The sequence below is a fragment of the Abramis brama genome (genome assembly GCF_963993115.1).
Source record: "Abramis brama genome assembly, chromosome: 1".
NCBI lineage: Eukaryota > Metazoa > Chordata > Actinopteri > Cypriniformes > Leuciscidae > Abramis > Abramis brama.
Genome location: NC_139963.1, coordinates 38,462,908 through 38,481,379, shown reverse-complemented (window position 1 = coordinate 38,481,379; position 18,472 = coordinate 38,462,908). Strand labels below are relative to the sequence as shown.

Below are 18,472 nucleotides of genomic sequence, written 5' to 3'. Positions count from 1 at the left end.
CTCTCTCTCATATATATATATATATATACAGACCCTTTCCAAAAAATTAGAATATCATGGAAAAGTTTATTTATTTCCATAATTCCATTCAAAACGTTAAACTTCCATAGATTATAGATTCAGGGCCCACAACTTAAACAATTTCAAGTATTTAGTTGTTTATTTGTACATAATTTGGGCTTCTAGCTCATAAAACCCACGAAAACAGGATTTCAAAAAATTTGAATATTACATGAAATCACACAGTAATTACACAGGGATACCATGGTCATTGAACCAGGTTTTGGTTCTTTTGGCAGTGTGGGCAGGTGCAAATCCTGCTGGAAAATGAAGTCAGCATGCAGTGCTCTGAAAATGTCCTGGTAAACGGCTGCGTTGGCTCTGGATTTAATAAAGCACAGTGGACCAAAGTCCTCTTTTCTGATGAGAGCAAATTTTGCATCTCATTTGGAAACCAAGGTCCCAGAGTCTGGAGGAAGAATGGAGAGGCACACAATCCAAGATGCTTGAAGTCCAGTGTGAAGTTTCCACAGTCTGTGTTGGTTTGGGGAGCCATGTCATCGGCTGGTGTTGGTCCACTGTGCTGTCCACTCAACGCAGCCGTCTACCAGGACATTTTCAGAGCACTTCATGCTTCCTTCAGCAGACAAGCTTTATGGAGATGCTGACTTCATTTTCCAGCAGGATTTGCACCTGCAAACTGCCAAAATAACCAAAACCTGGTTCAATGACCATGGTATCCCTGTGTAATTACTGTGTGATTTCATGTAATATTCTAATTTTTTGAAATCCTGTTTTCGTGGGTTTTATGAGCTGGAAGCCCAAATTATGTACAAATAAACAACTAAATACTTGAAATCGTTTAAGTTGTGGGCCCTGAATCTATAATCTATGGAAGTTTAACGTTTTGAATGGAATTATGGAAATAAATAAACTTTTCCATGATATTCTAATTTTTTGGAAAGGGTCTGTACACACACACACACACACACACACACACACACACACACAGGCTACATACATACTCACCGGCCACTTTATTCACCTGTTCAACTGCTCATTAACATAAATATCTAAGTTCAATGCATGTAGACATGTTGAAGAGGAGGATCTGCTTAAGTTCAAACTGAGCATCAGAAAAGGGAAGAAAGGTGATTTAGGAACATGCATGTTTGTTAGTGCCAGACTGGCTGGTCTGTGTATTTCAGAAACTGCTGATCTACAGAAATTTTCACACACAACCATCTCTATAGGGTTTACAGAAAAAAAGGTCTGAAACAGAGACTCACTCACTCACTTACTTTTAGGGCAAATTTCTGGTAAATGGAAAAGCGAATTAATGAATGAAAGTAACCTTTACCAGGCAAATGGGAGAGCATAAATCAATAAACAGATAGACAATATATTTTGTCTTCCCATTTGCTTCAACAGCCAAAGAAAAAAAATCCACAACTGTTGCGTTTCCACTAGGCTAAAACAATCCAGAGAGATGACGGCAGTCAGATGAGGGAAACGGTCTCTGCCTCGCTCACTCACTCACTCATTACCAGGGCTGTGCTGCCCTCTGCTGTCCGGACTGTCCCGTACTGCGGTTCTCACGGCAGCTTCTCCACTGCATGAGACGTTGTTGTTGTGTGACGTCAGAGCTGGCAGGAGAGAGAGGCAGCAGCGGCCATCCACTAACAGCTCTGTAATGACAACATTACTGAGACATCTGCCTGTGAACGTCCATGGCCAAGACCAAGAGCCAAACAGTGAGTATATGATGACAAATACAACATTAGACACCGAGTGACACTGAATGATAGGGTGTCATGGACCTGCATCTTTATTTACAGTGTTCAAATTAGCCAGTTGCTATCTTCTTCTAGCTAAGCAGCTTAGTGTTTGGGGAGGGATTTCACTTTAGTAAGTTGCATTCTCTAAATGTAATTCAAACCATTTAAGTCATTTGTTTGGGTGTTTTGAAAGACGAAGAGCACGCACTTGTTTGTTTTCAGCATTTCCTAAAAAAAAAATGTAAATAAAACCCAAAACAAAACAAAACAACTCTTTCTGTGCTTTAACGTAGTTCATCGTTATTGAATGTAGTGACATCATTAATTATATATAATTATATTTTAATTAGCACGGTTGTTTTGACATGTAGTTTGTCAGCTGACGGGCTAAAAACAAACAGCAGTGCTCGTGAACATGCCAGAGGAAGTGACGCAGCAGCGCGGAGTCGGTTAATGATGGATTTGTTTAATTTGTTTAAGGTGTCCGTACAGTCTCCTCACGAAACTGCTCTCACGCGAGACGTGTTCACTTGACAAACAACACCGTGAAATTTTACGAGAGTTGCACAAGCTAATCTAACTCTAAAGACGCACATTTGACTATCACTGCTGCTTTAAAACAAACAATGCTTAAAATGAACTCGACATGATTATGTCCACAGATTAGCCCATATACAGAGTCTAAAGCAGAAGGATGAACTGGTTTATTTCGATTATTCTGTTTAACACGTTCAGAGATATTCACCTATGTTTGGGTGCCTCTTTTGCTTTGTTTTTCCTTTTATGGCTTCATGTTCAGAACATTTATTGCACAAAATTATTTTTATAAAGGTTTTCCCCTTTAGGCTCATGGTCATGGAAAACCTAGAAGAGTCGTGGGAATGAATAAAATCAATTAATAATCCAACAACATTTCTGTCTTATTATGGAAGGCCATTTCTGCCAAAAAAAAAAACAAACAAACAAAAAAACATACTTTGGTAAATAATAATTATGAAAAAAAGTAGAAATTGCGAGATACTACTGTCATAATTATAGGTACTAATTCATAATTATTTTAAGATATGCTAATATATTAAGATAAAACGTCAAAATTATGAACTACTTTTTATCTCATAATTTCAACTTTATACTTTCTCATGATTATGGCTTAGTAATTTGGTAATTATGAATTACCAAAGCGTGTTTTTTTTTTTTTTTTTTTTTTTTATGTGGCAGAAATGGGCTTTCATGTATTAGAGATATTATTTGACAGTAACAATAATAATATTTGAAATATATATAAATTCTAAGAATTAACGATTAAAACATTGGAAAATATGCAAATGGGAATCTGCCACAGCAGAATCTACACAATACTTATAAATAAATAAATAAAATGCTTATTTAGTATTACACATTAATTATAAAAATTAAACTGTTCACCAAAAGAATAGACCCTGTAAATATCTTTATATATTAATATTTACCTCATCTGAGGTTTTCAAAAGGTTATACAAGGTTGAAAAGATTATGAGCTTTTCAGAAGATTCAATAGCCTCCTAATAATTACTCAATTTAATTGCACAAATCCAGCAGTACTGGGGAAATTGTGTTATGACATCTGCATCAGGATGTTGTTTATGTGGCTACAGATTTGATAATGAGCCACAGCACATGCAGGAAATTAATGCCTCGTCTCTTACCTACAAATCAACTGAATGAAACAGTTACTTGAAGTCAATGTGCTAAATGTGTTTGTTTACAGTCTAAAAGATATGATCTGACATTTGCAGCTTGTATGCCTCGACACAGATCAGGCATCTACAGAACAGTAGTGTGTAGGCATTGTGTACATACTAGTCATCTGTCTTTCGCTGTTTGAATAGGAGTATGATTAAAAAAAAAAAAAAAAGTATTTATAATGAATGTATTTTTCTTGTGATGGCACTTTATGACTTGCAACTCGTTTGTATTCACGCTTACTTTGGCATCCTGTCAACCTTTACTATACTGTCCTCTCATGCGTACAGTGCCACTATTTGCTTTTTAAATCATCCAGTGCTGGCTGTCAGAGATGTAAGTGTATTGTATTTGGTGACTCTATCAAAACTTCACTTCCTAATCTAGTTTTAAATACGACTTCCAGGAAAACTGGCCGTTGCTATCAGATTACAGTGTGTCACACCATTCGGATGCCATTGATCCAGAGGTCGTATTGCGCAGCTCGCAATCGTCATTGTTGTTTTAGCCATTGTGTTTATGCCACTCCCATTTATTTTTATTAATGTGTCATAAAGAAAGTGATGTTACCTGTGTCTGCTTGAATTACTTAAACTGTTCAGATGGCTGATCCTTATACAAACATACACAATCAATCAATTACAAACCCAACATTTTAATTAGTTTAGTTTGAATTATTTTAAAATACATGATTTGGACTGGATAGTGAACAAAAAATCAACCAAAAAGCATCCCTGTAAAAAAAAAAAAAAAAAAGTACAATCAACTTGGATATTTAATTCATTTCTACTTAAACAACTGAGTTTAAAAATGAGTTTAATCTATATAAAAAAAGGTTGCCTAACTTATTTTGGTGAGTTAAAGCAATGTAAAAAACATTTGTTGTCATAACTTTTGTTCCTGCATAATGCATTTTTTATACCATTGAATTGATAATGTCAAAGATGAATATTTTTTTCAAAAATGTACAAAATAAATGAAATAAAAGTACTAATAATAAAGATCTAGAAGAACCTTTGCACTGCATGATGTCAGATTTATTTGCATTTTTTGTGCCTCTCAGTGCTGTTTGCAGACAGTTTAAATTCTTTCTTTCGAAATGTCAATATGCTGTGTGCATCTGACCTGATTTCTATTTTTTTTCTCTTCACGTCAAGCTCCTGTAGCATCCATTCCTTTTTATTTAGTCAGTTACAGGCAGGGGGGACAGTCCAGTTTTAGTTTCTGTGGTTGAGTGTGTTTGGCAAAGAGGTATTGGAGAAGTGCCCTATGTAGCAGGTGTCTGGAAAGTACCAGGTTTTACACTAATAACAGAACCATTTAGAATTTGTTTTTTTTTTTTCTCTTTCCACAGTTCTCATAGTAAACAAATGTGATCAACCTGCTGTGGGGAAGCAGATCTTGCTTTATTTGCATGGCTTTGGGTGTTATCTCAGACTTGAGGCTAAAACTACCTCAGTATATTTATATTTCTCTAAAGTAGGCATGAAACACAAGTTGCGAAGTGATCGAGTAAAAATATTATTTTGTCCACGGGGAATTGATTGGATGGTTGTGGTTTGCTATTGGTCGATCTCATGTGAGTGACAGGTTGCCCCGCCCTCGCTAGTAAACACATCATCAGAGAAGAGAAGAGATGTTGCTGCAAGAGGGAGGGGAAGTTTTTCTGGTGAAAGATTACATGAAGTTAAAATAATGATGTGCACGGATAAATACATTTATGGTAGATGCTGCAATATTCCATAAAAAATAACTTAATGAACCTCTTAATTGGATGGTTTAGTCTTGTGTCTCAGGTTGCTCTTGGTGAAATCTGTGTATTTGTTTTCTTATGTGTCCCTTTTGGGTTTAGGTTACATCATTCACAGGTGCGAACCACAATTTGCCACAAGTTGCTATTGCTAATCAGTAGCGGGTTATATTAGGGCAACGTTCTTATTCGAAAGAGCCTTGGATTTGTCAAACCTATAAGTGCAACTTTAGTCCCCAGTATTGTTTTGTTCATTTTCACAGAAGAAAACGTTGGTAAATTTTAACTGTGTATAGTTGTTAAACATTTATTTAGTCAACTTTGTCTTTGAAGTTGGCATGAAATGAAAATTCATATGTATGTTATTCACATTAAAATGTATGTTATAGATTATTTGTTATATTGTTATATGTTATTATAGATTATTATATTATATGTATAGTTATTGAGAATGATTCGTCTGTGCATTTGTTTAGTTTAATTTAAAAGTTTGAAATCAAATTAAGAAATGATGCATAGAACCTAGCCTAACATTTTTTTTCTTTTCCGCTAATCCGTTAAACTCAGGGGCTGATTTACGTGACGCCGTCTTCAGCTAAAAACGTAAAACTTTTTATGCGTTTTGGCCGTTTGACAAAGATCGACAACGGCGTTTTGGGTGCCTGAAAACGCAAACTTTTGAAAACGGTCTCCGTGCAAACAACAAAAACGCGAATCTCTGAAGGCGATGACGTCATGCACATGCGTATTACGTGTTCAATCGCCATCTAACGGCCTTGCTGCAGAATACATAATTTTTAGTCATTTTCGTGGATCCGTGTAAATGGGAATTGTTTTGACAACGGTGTTGTCCGTACGCGAAAAACTTCTCTGTTTTAAGCATATCACTAGCTGCGTTTCCATTACCCTTCAAATTGCGTTCATTGAAATTGCGAATTGAAAATACGGCCAATGGAAACATGTAATTTTCGCAAAAACTCCCATTTATCGCAAAAAAAATTTTGCGCTCGCATGAGGTGGTTTTTCAGGCAATTCGAAAAAGAAATATTTCGCAAAACTGCAATGGAAACATTTTTTGCACATTTACAGGTCATTTTTGAAATGACTTTACTTATCGCGAGAGGAAAAAATGAAGTTTTAGTCGCATAACATCGGTTAATGGAAACACCGTCATTTCGCAATAGTTTTTTGTCGATATTTAGAAAAAATCGCAAAAGTTTTGTGAAAAAAAAAATCTGTAATGGAAACGCGCCTCGTGTAAACGTACCCTTAGATGTACGAATCTGATATAGCAGTGGTCTTGGTCTTATACTGCCTCCTAGTGGTGTGGATGTAGCATCATGTCAAAGCAAAAGTTTACCAGTGCTATAAAAAGGCATAATTCACAGTCAGTCATGATTCATTTATACCACAAACGTTAGGGTCCAATAGCAGGACAGGGGTGGTTGCTGGGGATAAAACTAGTTGTATCATGTGATCTCAACATGTCTGGCGTCCCACTGCATGTAAAATAAAGCTGGTTTTATTAGGCTACTAATATGACTGGAGTCTTCATCTCATTTGAGTGAGCATGATCTTTTTCCAAAGTACTATTCATCTCTTTATATCTTTATTTAACTTTTTAATAAGTGACTGACTGCACCTTTAAACGATCAATCACCTTAAACTTTTAATTCAGGTAGCCTATTATACACGTGGTTACTTAGCATCAAAAGTGTGGTTAGACTTAACCAAAAACGGTGTTTTCGCAACTTCAGCAGGGTAAATATTTTGCGTTCTCTGCAGCGTAAACAAAGGCAGGTCTGAGTGAATGAATTTGAGTACTCGTAATCCTGGGTGAAAACAAACACAGCCCTCCCCTCTGCGGAAGCTCTACTGTACTTTATCAGCTGCTGGTTTACTGCCTCCAAGGTGGTTTTGTTCCTCATTGCACATGCACCCGCATGTCTGAGTCAGTGTCATGTTTGCTCTGTGTGTGTGTTTTGCTCGTTCAGTACGATGCTGCTCCCATCCAGCCTAGCGTGGTGTTGCGTTCCTGTGCTTCTTCATCAATGGTAAGGACTCAGCTCAACTCCAGCCTTCCTCACTGTCTCAGTATGGAGGTCCGCGGGGGCGAGGCAAGCGCCCAGCCAAAGACATCGACCCTCAAGCCTCCACAATCACGCAAGAAGGAGGACTTCAGCTTTGGCAAAATTTTAGGAGAGGGTTCCTTCTCAACGGTGGGTACAATTTTTGCGATTTTGCAATGAAAGATTTAATCATTAGCAATTTAACAACTACATTTGAGGTCCAAACAGCCAGTATAGTGACCGATATTTTTGGTAGTTGAATAACAATAAAGTTTTTACGATGGCTCCATTGATTTGATGTAATAGCTGAACACATTTCAATTGCAGGTTGTGCTTGCAAAAGAACTTGCCACAGGAAAGGAATATGCAAGTAATGGGCAATTTATTTTGTTTGATATATAAATGTATTATAGTAGTAATATATTAAATGAACTACACTGATGTCATTTGAAATTTGTTTTTCAGTGAAGATTCTTGAGAAGAATCACATCAGGAAAGAAAATAAAGCAATCTATGTGTTCAGAGAGAAGGATATATTGTCAAGCATAGATCATCCCTTTTTCGTAAAGCTCTACTTCACGTTTCAAGACTCGCATAAACTTTGTATCCTTTTCGGGAGTAAAACTGTGGCGTTGAGCTGTGAAGCTGTGAAATCAGGTCTGTGTTTGTTAAACTCATTATTACTTTGTTAAAATGTTCTTAACTTCTAATCCGTCAGATTTCGCCCTCAGTTATGCAAAGAATGGAGAACTACTTAGATACATTCGCAAAATAGGCTCATTTGATGAGACTTGCACAAGATTCTACACTGCTGAGATAGTTTGTGCTCTCGAGTATTTGCACGCGCTGGGAATTATTCACAGGTAATTTGACTAACAATATGACTTTGATTGAAATCATCCGTAATGCATTTTTGAATTTGTATTTATTTGTTGTTATTCAGGGACCTTAAGCCAGAGAACATCTTACTGAGCGAAGACATGCACATTCATATTACGGATTTCGGGACAGCGAAACAGTTGTCTTTGGACAGCTCTCAAAGTAACGTATAGTTCATGAATATTTCATTGAATTGCTTTGCTCTGGCTGTTGTTGTTTTTTTCATAACGACTGTCGTTAACTTCCTTCAACCCTCTTGTAGGTCAGGCATGAAGTGTTTGTTATCTATAGATACACTCACAACAGTACTCAAGTAGCATAAATATGGGGCAGTCTATCATTTTTCTTCACGCACATATACGAGTTGTCAGCAGGGTTACGGACAGTATGTGATGCTGTTTGTCCCACCTGAATCTGAACCTGAAAGATTTGTCTTTACAGCAAGAGCCAATTCTTTTGTTGGCACTGCACAGTACGTTTCTCCGGAGCTGCTGACGGAAAAATCAGCCTGCAAAAGGTTTCGGCATTTAATGTGCAATAGCGCAATATTACCAGATTAAGATGTTAGTCAATTGCATCAAATTAGTTTTTTTATTTTCTGTGATACTTCTCTTTTAGTTCGGACCTCTGGGCACTGGGTTGCATAATCTATCAGCTGGTGGCCGGATTACCTCCGTTTAGAGCTGGGTGAGTTACTGATCAATTCAGATTTAGTTCAATTAAACGTTTTTAATAATGTGGAGATGGTGCTTTGCACTACCGCTGAAGTGCTGGTGGTTGATCACTGTTGTAATTGCAGTTTTTAAAAACATGGTGTGAAATAACAGGAAATGTTGGCTTTGGTGTTTATGACTTGTTTGTGTAGACAGTACAGAGGGCTTCTGAGGAAACCCCAACCACTGGGTCACATGACCCGCCTGCAGTTTTAGTTACATTACAACCAATAAATTGGCTCGGACAGCCGTTGAAAACAAAACACTGAACCATGTGACTGTAAATTAACCCTTTCCTCCTCTCAACTGATTATTAAGAGCTCTTCAGTTGTGAGACTACAAACCGTTCAGTTGATATTGATTTGGTTGAGTTAGTCATTTACCTTTGTCTTTTTAATAGGAACGAGTACTTGATTTTCCAAAAGATAACAAAGCTGGAATATGAATTTCCTGAGAAGTTCTTCCCCAAAGCTAAAGATCTGGTGCAGCGACTGTTGGTAATAATAGTTTGTTTTCATTACATTCCTTCACTTTCAGTTGCATGACTATGCTGAAGAAAATTCATTGTTTATCTCCTGGTTTTAGTCTTTGGACCCTAGAAAGCGGCTAGGATGTGAGGAAATGGGTGGGTTCAATCCACTAAAAGGCCACATGTTCTTTGAGACAATCTCATGGGAGAATTTGCCGGTTCAGACCCCACCCAAGCTGACCCCTTACCTGCCAGCCATGGCTGAAGATGATGAAGACTACTATGGCAATGTAAGTTAGACTTATCTTACATATTATCCACTATACTGTGCAAAATGACTGTCTTTTGTGCTTTTTTTGTGTCATTTTTCCCCTTTGTTGTTTTTTGCTTTTGTTTTATTGTTGTTGTTTTTTTTGGACTTTTTATTTAGTTTTTTGTTTTGATTTATTGTTATGTTTTTTTTAACCTTTTTGTTTTTGGGGGGGCTTTTTTGTTTTGTTTTGTTGTTGTTTCGTTTGGTCTTTGTTTTGTTGTTTTCTGTTTGGGCTTTTTGTTTTGTTTTATTGTTGTGTTGTTTTTGGTTTGGAGCTTTTGTTTTTTTCGTTTGGTCTTTGTTTTGTTGTTTTCTGTTTGGGCTTTTCGTTTTGTTTTATTGTTGTGCTGTTTTTGTTTGGACCTTTTGTTTTGTTGTTTTTAATCAGAATTGACCTCTTATTAAATGTCCTACGTGACGGATACCATTTCATGTTTTCTTTAAAGTCTGCTTTAAATCAAAACTGACCCTATTTACTTTGTTTGACCCTATTTACTTTGTGTGTGCACATTACCAGTATTGTGGTGAACAAAAAAAGTTTTTGTCGTAATCTTTACGACAAAAGTTTGCTTCCCCTTTAGAATGGCGTTCTTTCTCTGATGATGTCAGTTTGACAGATTGGGCAGAGAGTCCTTAAACGCTCCCCTCCAACCGTCAGACGGCTGTAAGCTAGAGATGGCGAGGAAGTGCGCTAAAATCAAGCTTCACTCTTATTTTTCTCACATTCAGTGATCTTCAGAATTACGTCACAGTATTTTAGTCAAGTCGGCCACAACTTCTGGTTAAATAAAGTTAAATATTTAAGTGTGTATGTTCAGTAAATGGTACAAATTGGGAGCTCCCAATTGCAGGCTCGTCACTGTGTACTGATTTGCTGTTTGCTTTGGATCCCACAGTATGAAGATCTCCTCAGTCAGTTCAGCAGCCTGCAGGTGGTTCCATCCAGCTCATCTCAGATCGTCCCACTGAGATCCTGCAGCAACATTGAGCAGTACATCCATGACCTGGACAGCAACTCTTTTGAGCTGGACCTGCAGTTCTCCAGTGAGGAGAAACGACTTCTGCTGCAGAAGCAAACAAGAGGCAACCCGTGGTATGTCACAACCTTCATTCAGAAATTAGTTTTCCTGCTCTTAAACCTTCATTCTGGTTAAATATTAATTTACCATCCTGTAATGACAGCACAATTAAACACGCGTTCATTTTGTTATTATACATAGTTAGGGATTGTGTTGGGTGTATGCACTAATAATGATTAGTTTTTATCTCATGCATTTCCTGTTTAGTTTTATTGCATGTTGTAAAAGGAACTCTTGATCATTATAGTTCTGTTTTCAATCGGTCAACAACACGGGTAGCACTGCCAGCTTGTTATTCATTAACATTTGTTTTTGTTTTTTTTCTGTCTCAAAGGCACCAGTTTGTTGAAAATAACTTGATATATAAAATGGGACCAGTTGACAAAAGAAAGGTAACATTTTCCTTCCTGTTTCTTATCTTATATGGTATGAAACAGGTGCATGTTTTTAATTTTTTTTTAAGTGTCGAGTGAGAAAACAAATAGCGCCCTCTTTTGGTTTCCTTTGGTAAGTGTTTTTGACCCTTTCTTGTTTGTGATTTTCACAGGGACTGTTTGCTCGACGCCGTCAGCTTTTACTGACTGAAGGACCACATCTATATTACGTGGATCCTGTGAATAAAGTACTGAAGGGGGAAATTCCATGGTCTCCAGAGTTGCGCCCCGAGGCCAAGAATTTCAAGACGTTTTTTGTCCACACGGTACAAATTATAGTTATTATATATAAACGTAGTTAAATATATAGTTATTTGTATAGTTTTTTTTTATAAGCATTTGCCTAATAGGCAGTGCTTCTCTGGCAGCTTTAGTTGTAGGATCATGGTACTCTGATAAACACATCATACTGAATCATTACTAAATATCATTTGGTAAAATGTAATATTACATGGTAAAATCATGGTACTTCTCGGGACTTTGCGAAATGCTGCTAAATCTTGTCATTGTTTTCCTCATATGCAGCCAAACAGGACATACTATCTAATGGATCCCAGTGGGAACGCAGACAAATGGTGTAAGAAGATTCAAGAGGTCTGGGGAACAATTTATCACTAACATAAGACTACTGGCATGACTGGGCATCAGAGGACCATTGGAGTCAAGGCAAGTCTGAGAGGTCTCAGCCCTCCACCATTCAACTAACAAACAGGAAGATCTGTTCATTTATGGGACATCAATATTTCTTCTTGAAGACAAAATATGTTTTGCTTGCAGTGTTTTTGTCATGTTCAGAAGTTGTAACATAAAATCAAAGATCAGTAAAACTCCACAACTTGTACACTATATATGTGTATACATAGGAAAATATCCACAAAAGCTTGAAAAAAACACACAAAAAAACAAAAAAAACACTCATAATCTGTTGCCTTTTAAATAATAATAAGAGCGCTTTAGGATAGCTATAGAGGACACTGAAAATGATCCTACAGGTCAAGTAAATATTAAATTGATACACAAATCGTTAATATATTTATATTTATTCTCTCAGTCATCTTGTTCACATGTACGTCATATTACATGAGATTACTATCATCAGAGGAAGAATCACTGTTGAGCTGTTATATTTAATATGAAATGGCAATGGATTTTGTGGGTTCACGTGTGAAACTCGCACTTGGTTCCTTAAATCTGCTGTTTATATATTTTTTTATATTATATTTTATTTATAAACATTGGTTTAGATTAAAAAACAAGTACTTGATAAGGTACGTTACACAGTATACACTGCAAGCGAGCGGCACGGTGTTTTGCAACTAAAGTGGATGACTGTTGACAGTTACATTGTGTCGTACCATGTCAGTCTCTTGCAATGTAGATATGGTGTAATGCCTACGGGAATTGAGCTGTGAAGAGAATCGCAACTGTAAATAAGGGCCGCGTTCGGAGATGCAGTTTTTGACCGCTTTATTGTACATTGAAAAGGATGTTGGTCCAGCACAGGCAAGCGAAAATGCTGTAACCAAGTGAGAATTGAGCACAGAAGTGTGTTTTTCCTCTTCTATTGCGTTTCCTCCTTGCGTTTTTTTGAGGAATTGTTCAACTGTGTATTTATAATTCGACTGGGTTTGTCACCGAAAATAACTGTGATGTACAGATGATGTATTATTCAGAAAGTAACACCGTGTTACTGGATTTGCACCTTGTATAATTTTATTCTTATATAAGATTATTTGCCGGCAGTGGCGCAGCCTGTAGTACCTTGTATTATTTAAATTCTAATATTCAGGGGCCATGTGTTGTAAATATTGAATATTGCCTTTGAATGTGAATGATTGCTGTAATTCTTTGCAAGATTTTTATGTGTCCTAATCAGGTCACTTAAATTATATCAGATTCAATGTTTATGCCCTTTGGTTTCTACGTACCTTTATGGAAGCTTGATTCCACCAGGGAGTAAAAAAAAATTATAATAATACAAATAATTGCAACTTTTTATCTCACAATTCTGATTTATTTTTTTTATTTTTATTTTTTGCATGATATAAATTCATAATTGAGAGATATAAACTCGTAATTGCTAGTTATAAAGTCCAAATTGTAAGATATCAACTCGCAATTCTAAGAAAAGTTCTGACTGATTTTATATCTTGCAATTCTGACTATTCACAATTGTGAGTTTATATTTCACAATACTGACTTTATAACTCAATTATGAGTTTATATCGCAATTCGGACTATAACTCGGAATTGCAAGTTCATTTCTCGTAATTCTGACTTTATAACTCTCAATTGTGAGTTTATATTGCAATTCTGATTATAACTCGTAATTCTGACATAACTTACAATCGCAAGTTTGAGTTTATATCTCATAATTCTGACTTTATAACATGCAATTGCGAGTTTATCTCATAATTCTGACTTTATAACATGCAATTGCGAGTTTATATCTCATAATTCTGACTTTAACTCGCAAATGCGAGTTTATATCTCATAATTCTGACTTTATAACATGCAATTGTGAGTTTATATCTCATAATTCTGACTTTATAACATGCAATTGCGAGTTTATATCTCATAATTCTGACTTTATAACATGCAATTGTGAGTTTATATCTCATAATTCTGACTTTATAACATGCAATTGCGAGTTTATCTCATAATTCTGACTTTATAACATGCAATTGCGAGTTTATATCTCATAATTCTGACTTTAACTCGCAAATGCGAGTTTATATCTCATAATTCTGACTTTATAACATGCAATTGTGAGTTTATATCTCATAATTCTGACTTTATAACATGCAATTGCGAGTTTATATCTCATAATTCTGACTTTATAACATGCAATTGCGAGTTGATATCTCATAATTCTGACTTTATAACTCGCAAATGCGAGTTTATATCTCATAATTCTGACTTTATAACATGCAATTGTGAGTTTATATCTCATAATTCTGACTTTATAACATGCAATTGCGAGTTGATATCTCATAATTCTGACTTTATAACATGCAATTGTGAGTTTATATCTCATAATTCAGACTTTATAACATGCAATTGCGAGTTTATATCTCATAATTCTGACTTTATAACATGCAATTGCGAGTTTATATCTCATAATTCTGACTTTATAACTCGCAAATGCGAGTTTATATCTCATAATTCTGACTTTATAACATGCAATTGTGAGTTTATATCTCATAATTCTGACTTTATAACATGCAATTGCAAGTTTATATCTCACAATTCTGACTTAACTCACAAATGCAAGTTTATAAAAAAGTTAATAAAAAATTAAAAGTCGCAATTACCTCTTTTATTTTATTTTTTTCTTCCATGACAGAAACAAGCTTCCACAAACCTTTAATGAAACTGGAGGATGCTGAGGGGAAAATAAAGTCTCATAATAAAAGTGTACATGAAGAGTAAGATCTTTCTGCTTCTGTTTCTGACAGACTGTTGGTAGCATGTGCAAGACAGCAGTGCTAAGACAACAGCTCCCAGTAGACTTTCCCTGTCTTTTACAGTTGGGTCTCTCATGCATGCTGGCTGTTTACATTTCTCAACATCTTGCAGCGCTGAAATCAGGTCACACTGAATGAACTCGCTGTTCAGCTTTCCAGGTCTTAGGTAAACATATACAGTAAGAGAATGCCCACAGGCATTTCCTACGCAGAAAAACATCAGCTATGAGAAACGCATCTCACTTAGCAAAAGCAGGACCATCAAGTGATGATAAATGCCTGCTATTCACTGTACTGTCTTTTGTATGATCAATCTTCACACGGTTCTCTCAAATGATCTTCATTCTATACCGATTGCACATGAGAACACCATTGCATAGCACTGACACAGATCAAGGATAATCTGATTAAACCATAGAAATAAGAACTGAATCACTACTTAACTAAGCCATTGAAATATGAACTTTTATTTGAACTGTCTATGAACTGTTTTACCTGTATATTATTAAACTATTGAAATGTTATCTGTTTTACTTGTGTTTATCAAACCGAACTCTGGAAATATTAACTATTTTACTAGTGTTTTTCTGAATAGACCATACAAATACTGTCTATATCACAGTGGAAGACCATTTCCATCACATAAGAAAAAAAAGCATGCTTTTGTAAATTATAATTATGACATAAAAAGTAAGGTTTCTGAGATGAAATGCCATAAATATGAAATAGTCATAATTATGAGGCGAAAAGCAAAATTATTGCAAAACAAAGATGAAATTATGAGTCAATGATGGCAAAGATTACGACTTTCATAATGATATGGCAGAATTTTTATGTGGTTTATCATCAGAATTGTATCTCATAATTATGAATGTATTTTATAATTTCGATGTTTTGTCATACTGACTTTTTTCCTCATAATTTTGACTTTTCTTTATCTCATATCATAATTGATTTAGTCATTCATAATTTCAGCTTTTTATCTGGTAATTACTTTGTGGTCTTTTATCTCACAACAATTTTGACTTTTTATGTTGTAATTATGACTCACCAAATCATGCCTTTTTTGTCATATGTGACAGAAATTAGCTTCCATACTTATCTGTCTTCTAAATCATTGTATTATGAACAATTTGACAAAAAAAAAAAAAAAAAAAAAAAGTGTTCATCTGACTAAACAACTTAAGTAGCCTACTAAGTGGTCCCACTACTGTAAATACACACTTTGACCGTCATAAATGTATGTCTATAATCATGTGGCTGTTAAAAAAATATCATGTGGCTGTTTGAAACGCCTAAACAACAACGACATCATTGTTCAAAATGTCCCAGCCGTGTAGAGCTGCCTAGCTAGGAGGCGCATCACGGCGCGTGCAGTATTCTTGGGTGGCAAAAGTGCTGTCTAGATAGACAGCTCTGTGTGTATGGTGACGGAGCCCGTGTAGGGAGAGGGGGAGAGAGAGAGGGAGAGAGAGAGAGAGAGAGAGAGAGAGAGAGAGAGCGCTCAGGGCACAGCGGCTCTCAAACTCCCCACACACACTTCCTGCTCTAGTTCCATCAGTCGATAGTCAAGGCAGCGGGAGCGCAGAGGAGGGATGGCGGAGAAGAGCCCTGACCCGAGCGGCTCGAATGGTCGGAGGTGTCCCGCTCTTTTTCCCGGTGAGAGACTGCAGCCGTCCGGAAGCGGCTCGTCCAAATGGGTTCGTCTGAACGTCGGCGGCACGTACTTTCTCACGACGAGACAAACGCTGTGCAGAGACCCGAAATCTTTCCTGTACCGCCTGTGCCAGGCCGACCCCGACCTCGACTCTGACAAGGTATTTATACCGCGAGCTCTTCACTAGCATGACAGTGAACACTAACCGCGACTTCACGTATCCGAACTTTAGGCAATTCAGTTAAACTGGGTAGACGCAAAATAATGGGTTTATAGTCTAACATTTCGTTATATTTATGTATTTTAATATTGTAGCTAGATGGCTAGCTAGTAAAGTTACAGTCAATGGAGCTCCGCTTACTAGCTTAGCTTAACTGATAACACTTGATGTGGCTTGTTTAACGTTACTAATTAAAGTTAGCTTTAGTCTGTCAGATATGTTTAAAGAGGCTGCGTGTAACTTAGTATATTTTGAGTAGCATTAGCTCGTTTAAATATGAAAATACATCGCCTATAGTTCTTATATCAGCACAAACTTGCATGCTACATGTCAAGTGCTAATTGCAGAACTTTCATTAGTGTTTTCACTAAAACTTAAATAATAAAAATATTACAAAGATTACAAGTTTTTACCTGTTTAACAGTTTCACTTTTTTTCTGACTGGATACCTAGAATTATTAACTAAGTTTCTAGCTATAAACCATTGAAATGTTGGGAACTGTTTATAAGTCTTTACCATTAATTAAAATCATTAGTTAACATGAATTAATAATATGCAATACTCGTCTTACAGCGTTTAATAATCTTGGTTCGTGTCTAGATACGGTGCAATTTTAACATTAATATTTTGAATTAATATGAATATGAACATTAATAATATTAACATTAATATGAATATATTGACTTGGATATTTTAACACTAATGCATTATGAAGTAACAATTCTTGAGAATTTACTTATTAGTATTATATGGTTATTGAATGCTGATTATTCCTGGAAAGTTTGCTCATTGTTCGTTTCTAATATCTAATGCATCAATATCCAATGCAAAATATTTAATGTTAAAGGCCCATTGAATTATTTTTTAGTTTTTAAGCTTTTAGTATGAACATGTTAGCCTTAAGGTTTCGAATAAGCTGGTGTGTTCGAAAACAATGACAAAATTCGCATTTAGGAGATATAAGCATTCAAAACTTAGTCTTTCACTTCCGCTAAAATGGATCACGGATTTGTATGACATCACCACGGACTTCAGCTTCTCATCACATCTTCTGCATTCCAATCAAATGCTCTCTAGAATCTAAAGCCCCGCCCCCTATGCTATAAATACCACCTGACCAAAGCAACTGTTCACACATCATGGAGCAATATGTGTTGGAGTTGTGAGTTTGGTTGCTCAAACGCTCGAGTTTTATTCCATTTTCCAACTGAACGTCGGTTAAGAATGAAATTGGTAGAATTTATTCATGTCTACTATTGAATCCAACGTATCATCAGCACTCGGATTCGCTTCCATGGTGCTGTCAAGTACGACTTGCAGTCTGTGAGGTAAACTAAACGCTATTGGCTATTTGAAAAGGGGGAGGAGCCATTCAATATGTCCCGCCTTAAAATGGAAATTATGTCAACGCATCATACAAAGCTGCGCGTTCCAAGGCACTTCAGTGGGCCTTTAAGTATGCAATCTTATGCTATAAAATATTTTACTAGTGCTTATCTAAATATATTACTTATTGTGTTAATCTAGTGTTTATCCAGTTAAACCATTTCACTAATGTTTATCTGGTTAAACTCAAACAATATTAATTATATTAATAGAATAGGCCTAATTGTTTTAAAACTATTTCACAAGTGTTTATCTTGAGTAAACAATGAAAACTGTTAGTCAGTTTACTTTGTAAATAAGAATTTAATATTAGTGAAATCAAATAGGTTTTTATTTAGTCATTTATTATTTTCGATTTTTCTATTGAGTTATTGGTTGTTAAATGCCTATACCTTATTGTTTTACGCTGTGAGCAAAACAGTTAATAACTACAAATCTTTCAATACTCACACACAATGCATAATTGATGAATAGAATAACCAATTAAACTGGTATAATTAGTGAATGCACTAATATGAATATTTATCATGTCATA

At 35.9% G+C, this 18,472-nt stretch overlaps 2 protein-coding genes across 3 annotated transcripts in view; both read left to right on the top strand.

The window, feature by feature from the left end:
• The first annotated feature begins 1,623 nt into the window (after window positions 1-1,623).
• On the top strand, window positions 1,624-12,168 carry pdpk1a (3-phosphoinositide dependent protein kinase 1a). Of its 2 annotated transcripts, XM_084088696.1 has the most exons (14): window positions 1,624-1,754; window positions 7,245-7,469; window positions 7,647-7,689; window positions 7,785-7,922; window positions 8,038-8,182; window positions 8,263-8,360; window positions 8,640-8,715; window positions 8,817-8,885; window positions 9,312-9,408; window positions 9,497-9,670; window positions 10,590-10,786; window positions 11,107-11,164; window positions 11,320-11,472; window positions 11,732-12,168. In XM_084088696.1, the coding sequence occupies exons 1-14, from the start codon at window positions 1,731-1,733 to the stop codon at window positions 11,822-11,824; spliced, it is 1,590 nt and encodes a 529-aa protein (XP_083944822.1). In that variant the 5' UTR covers window positions 1,624-1,730; the 3' UTR covers window positions 11,825-12,168. The 2 variants fall into 2 exon arrangements, with proteins under 2 accessions (XP_083944822.1, XP_083944821.1); XM_084088695.1 differs by lacking the exon at window positions 1,624-1,754 and having other exon boundaries at window positions 7,107-7,469.
• A 3,966-nt stretch (window positions 12,169-16,134) lies between these two features.
• The window catches only part of kctd5a (potassium channel tetramerization domain containing 5a), a 16,862-nt gene continuing 14,524 nt past the window's right edge, over window positions 16,135-18,472 (top strand). Inside the window, exon 1 of the mRNA XM_084088715.1 lies at window positions 16,135-16,490. Coding sequence (XP_083944841.1) covers window positions 16,269-16,490 — 222 coding nt within the window. The 5' untranslated portion in view covers window positions 16,135-16,268. The remainder of the gene's footprint in view (window positions 16,491-18,472) is intronic.

What these genes read in the sequence shown, in the direction of transcription:
- pdpk1a (XM_084088695.1), top strand. Translation starts at nt 7,194, where the DNA reads ATGTCTGAGTCAGTGTCATGTTTGCTCTGTGTGTGTGTTTTGCTCGTT. An exon ending in CACAGGAAAGGAATATGCAA is followed by an intron (nt 7,690 to 7,784) that starts GTAATGGGCAAT and finishes TTTGTTTTTCAG; the next exon opens with TGAAGATTCTTGAGAAGAAT. An exon ending in ATGAAGACTACTATGGCAAT is followed by an intron (nt 9,671 to 10,589) that starts GTAAGTTAGACT and finishes TGGATCCCACAG; the next exon opens with TATGAAGATCTCCTCAGTCA.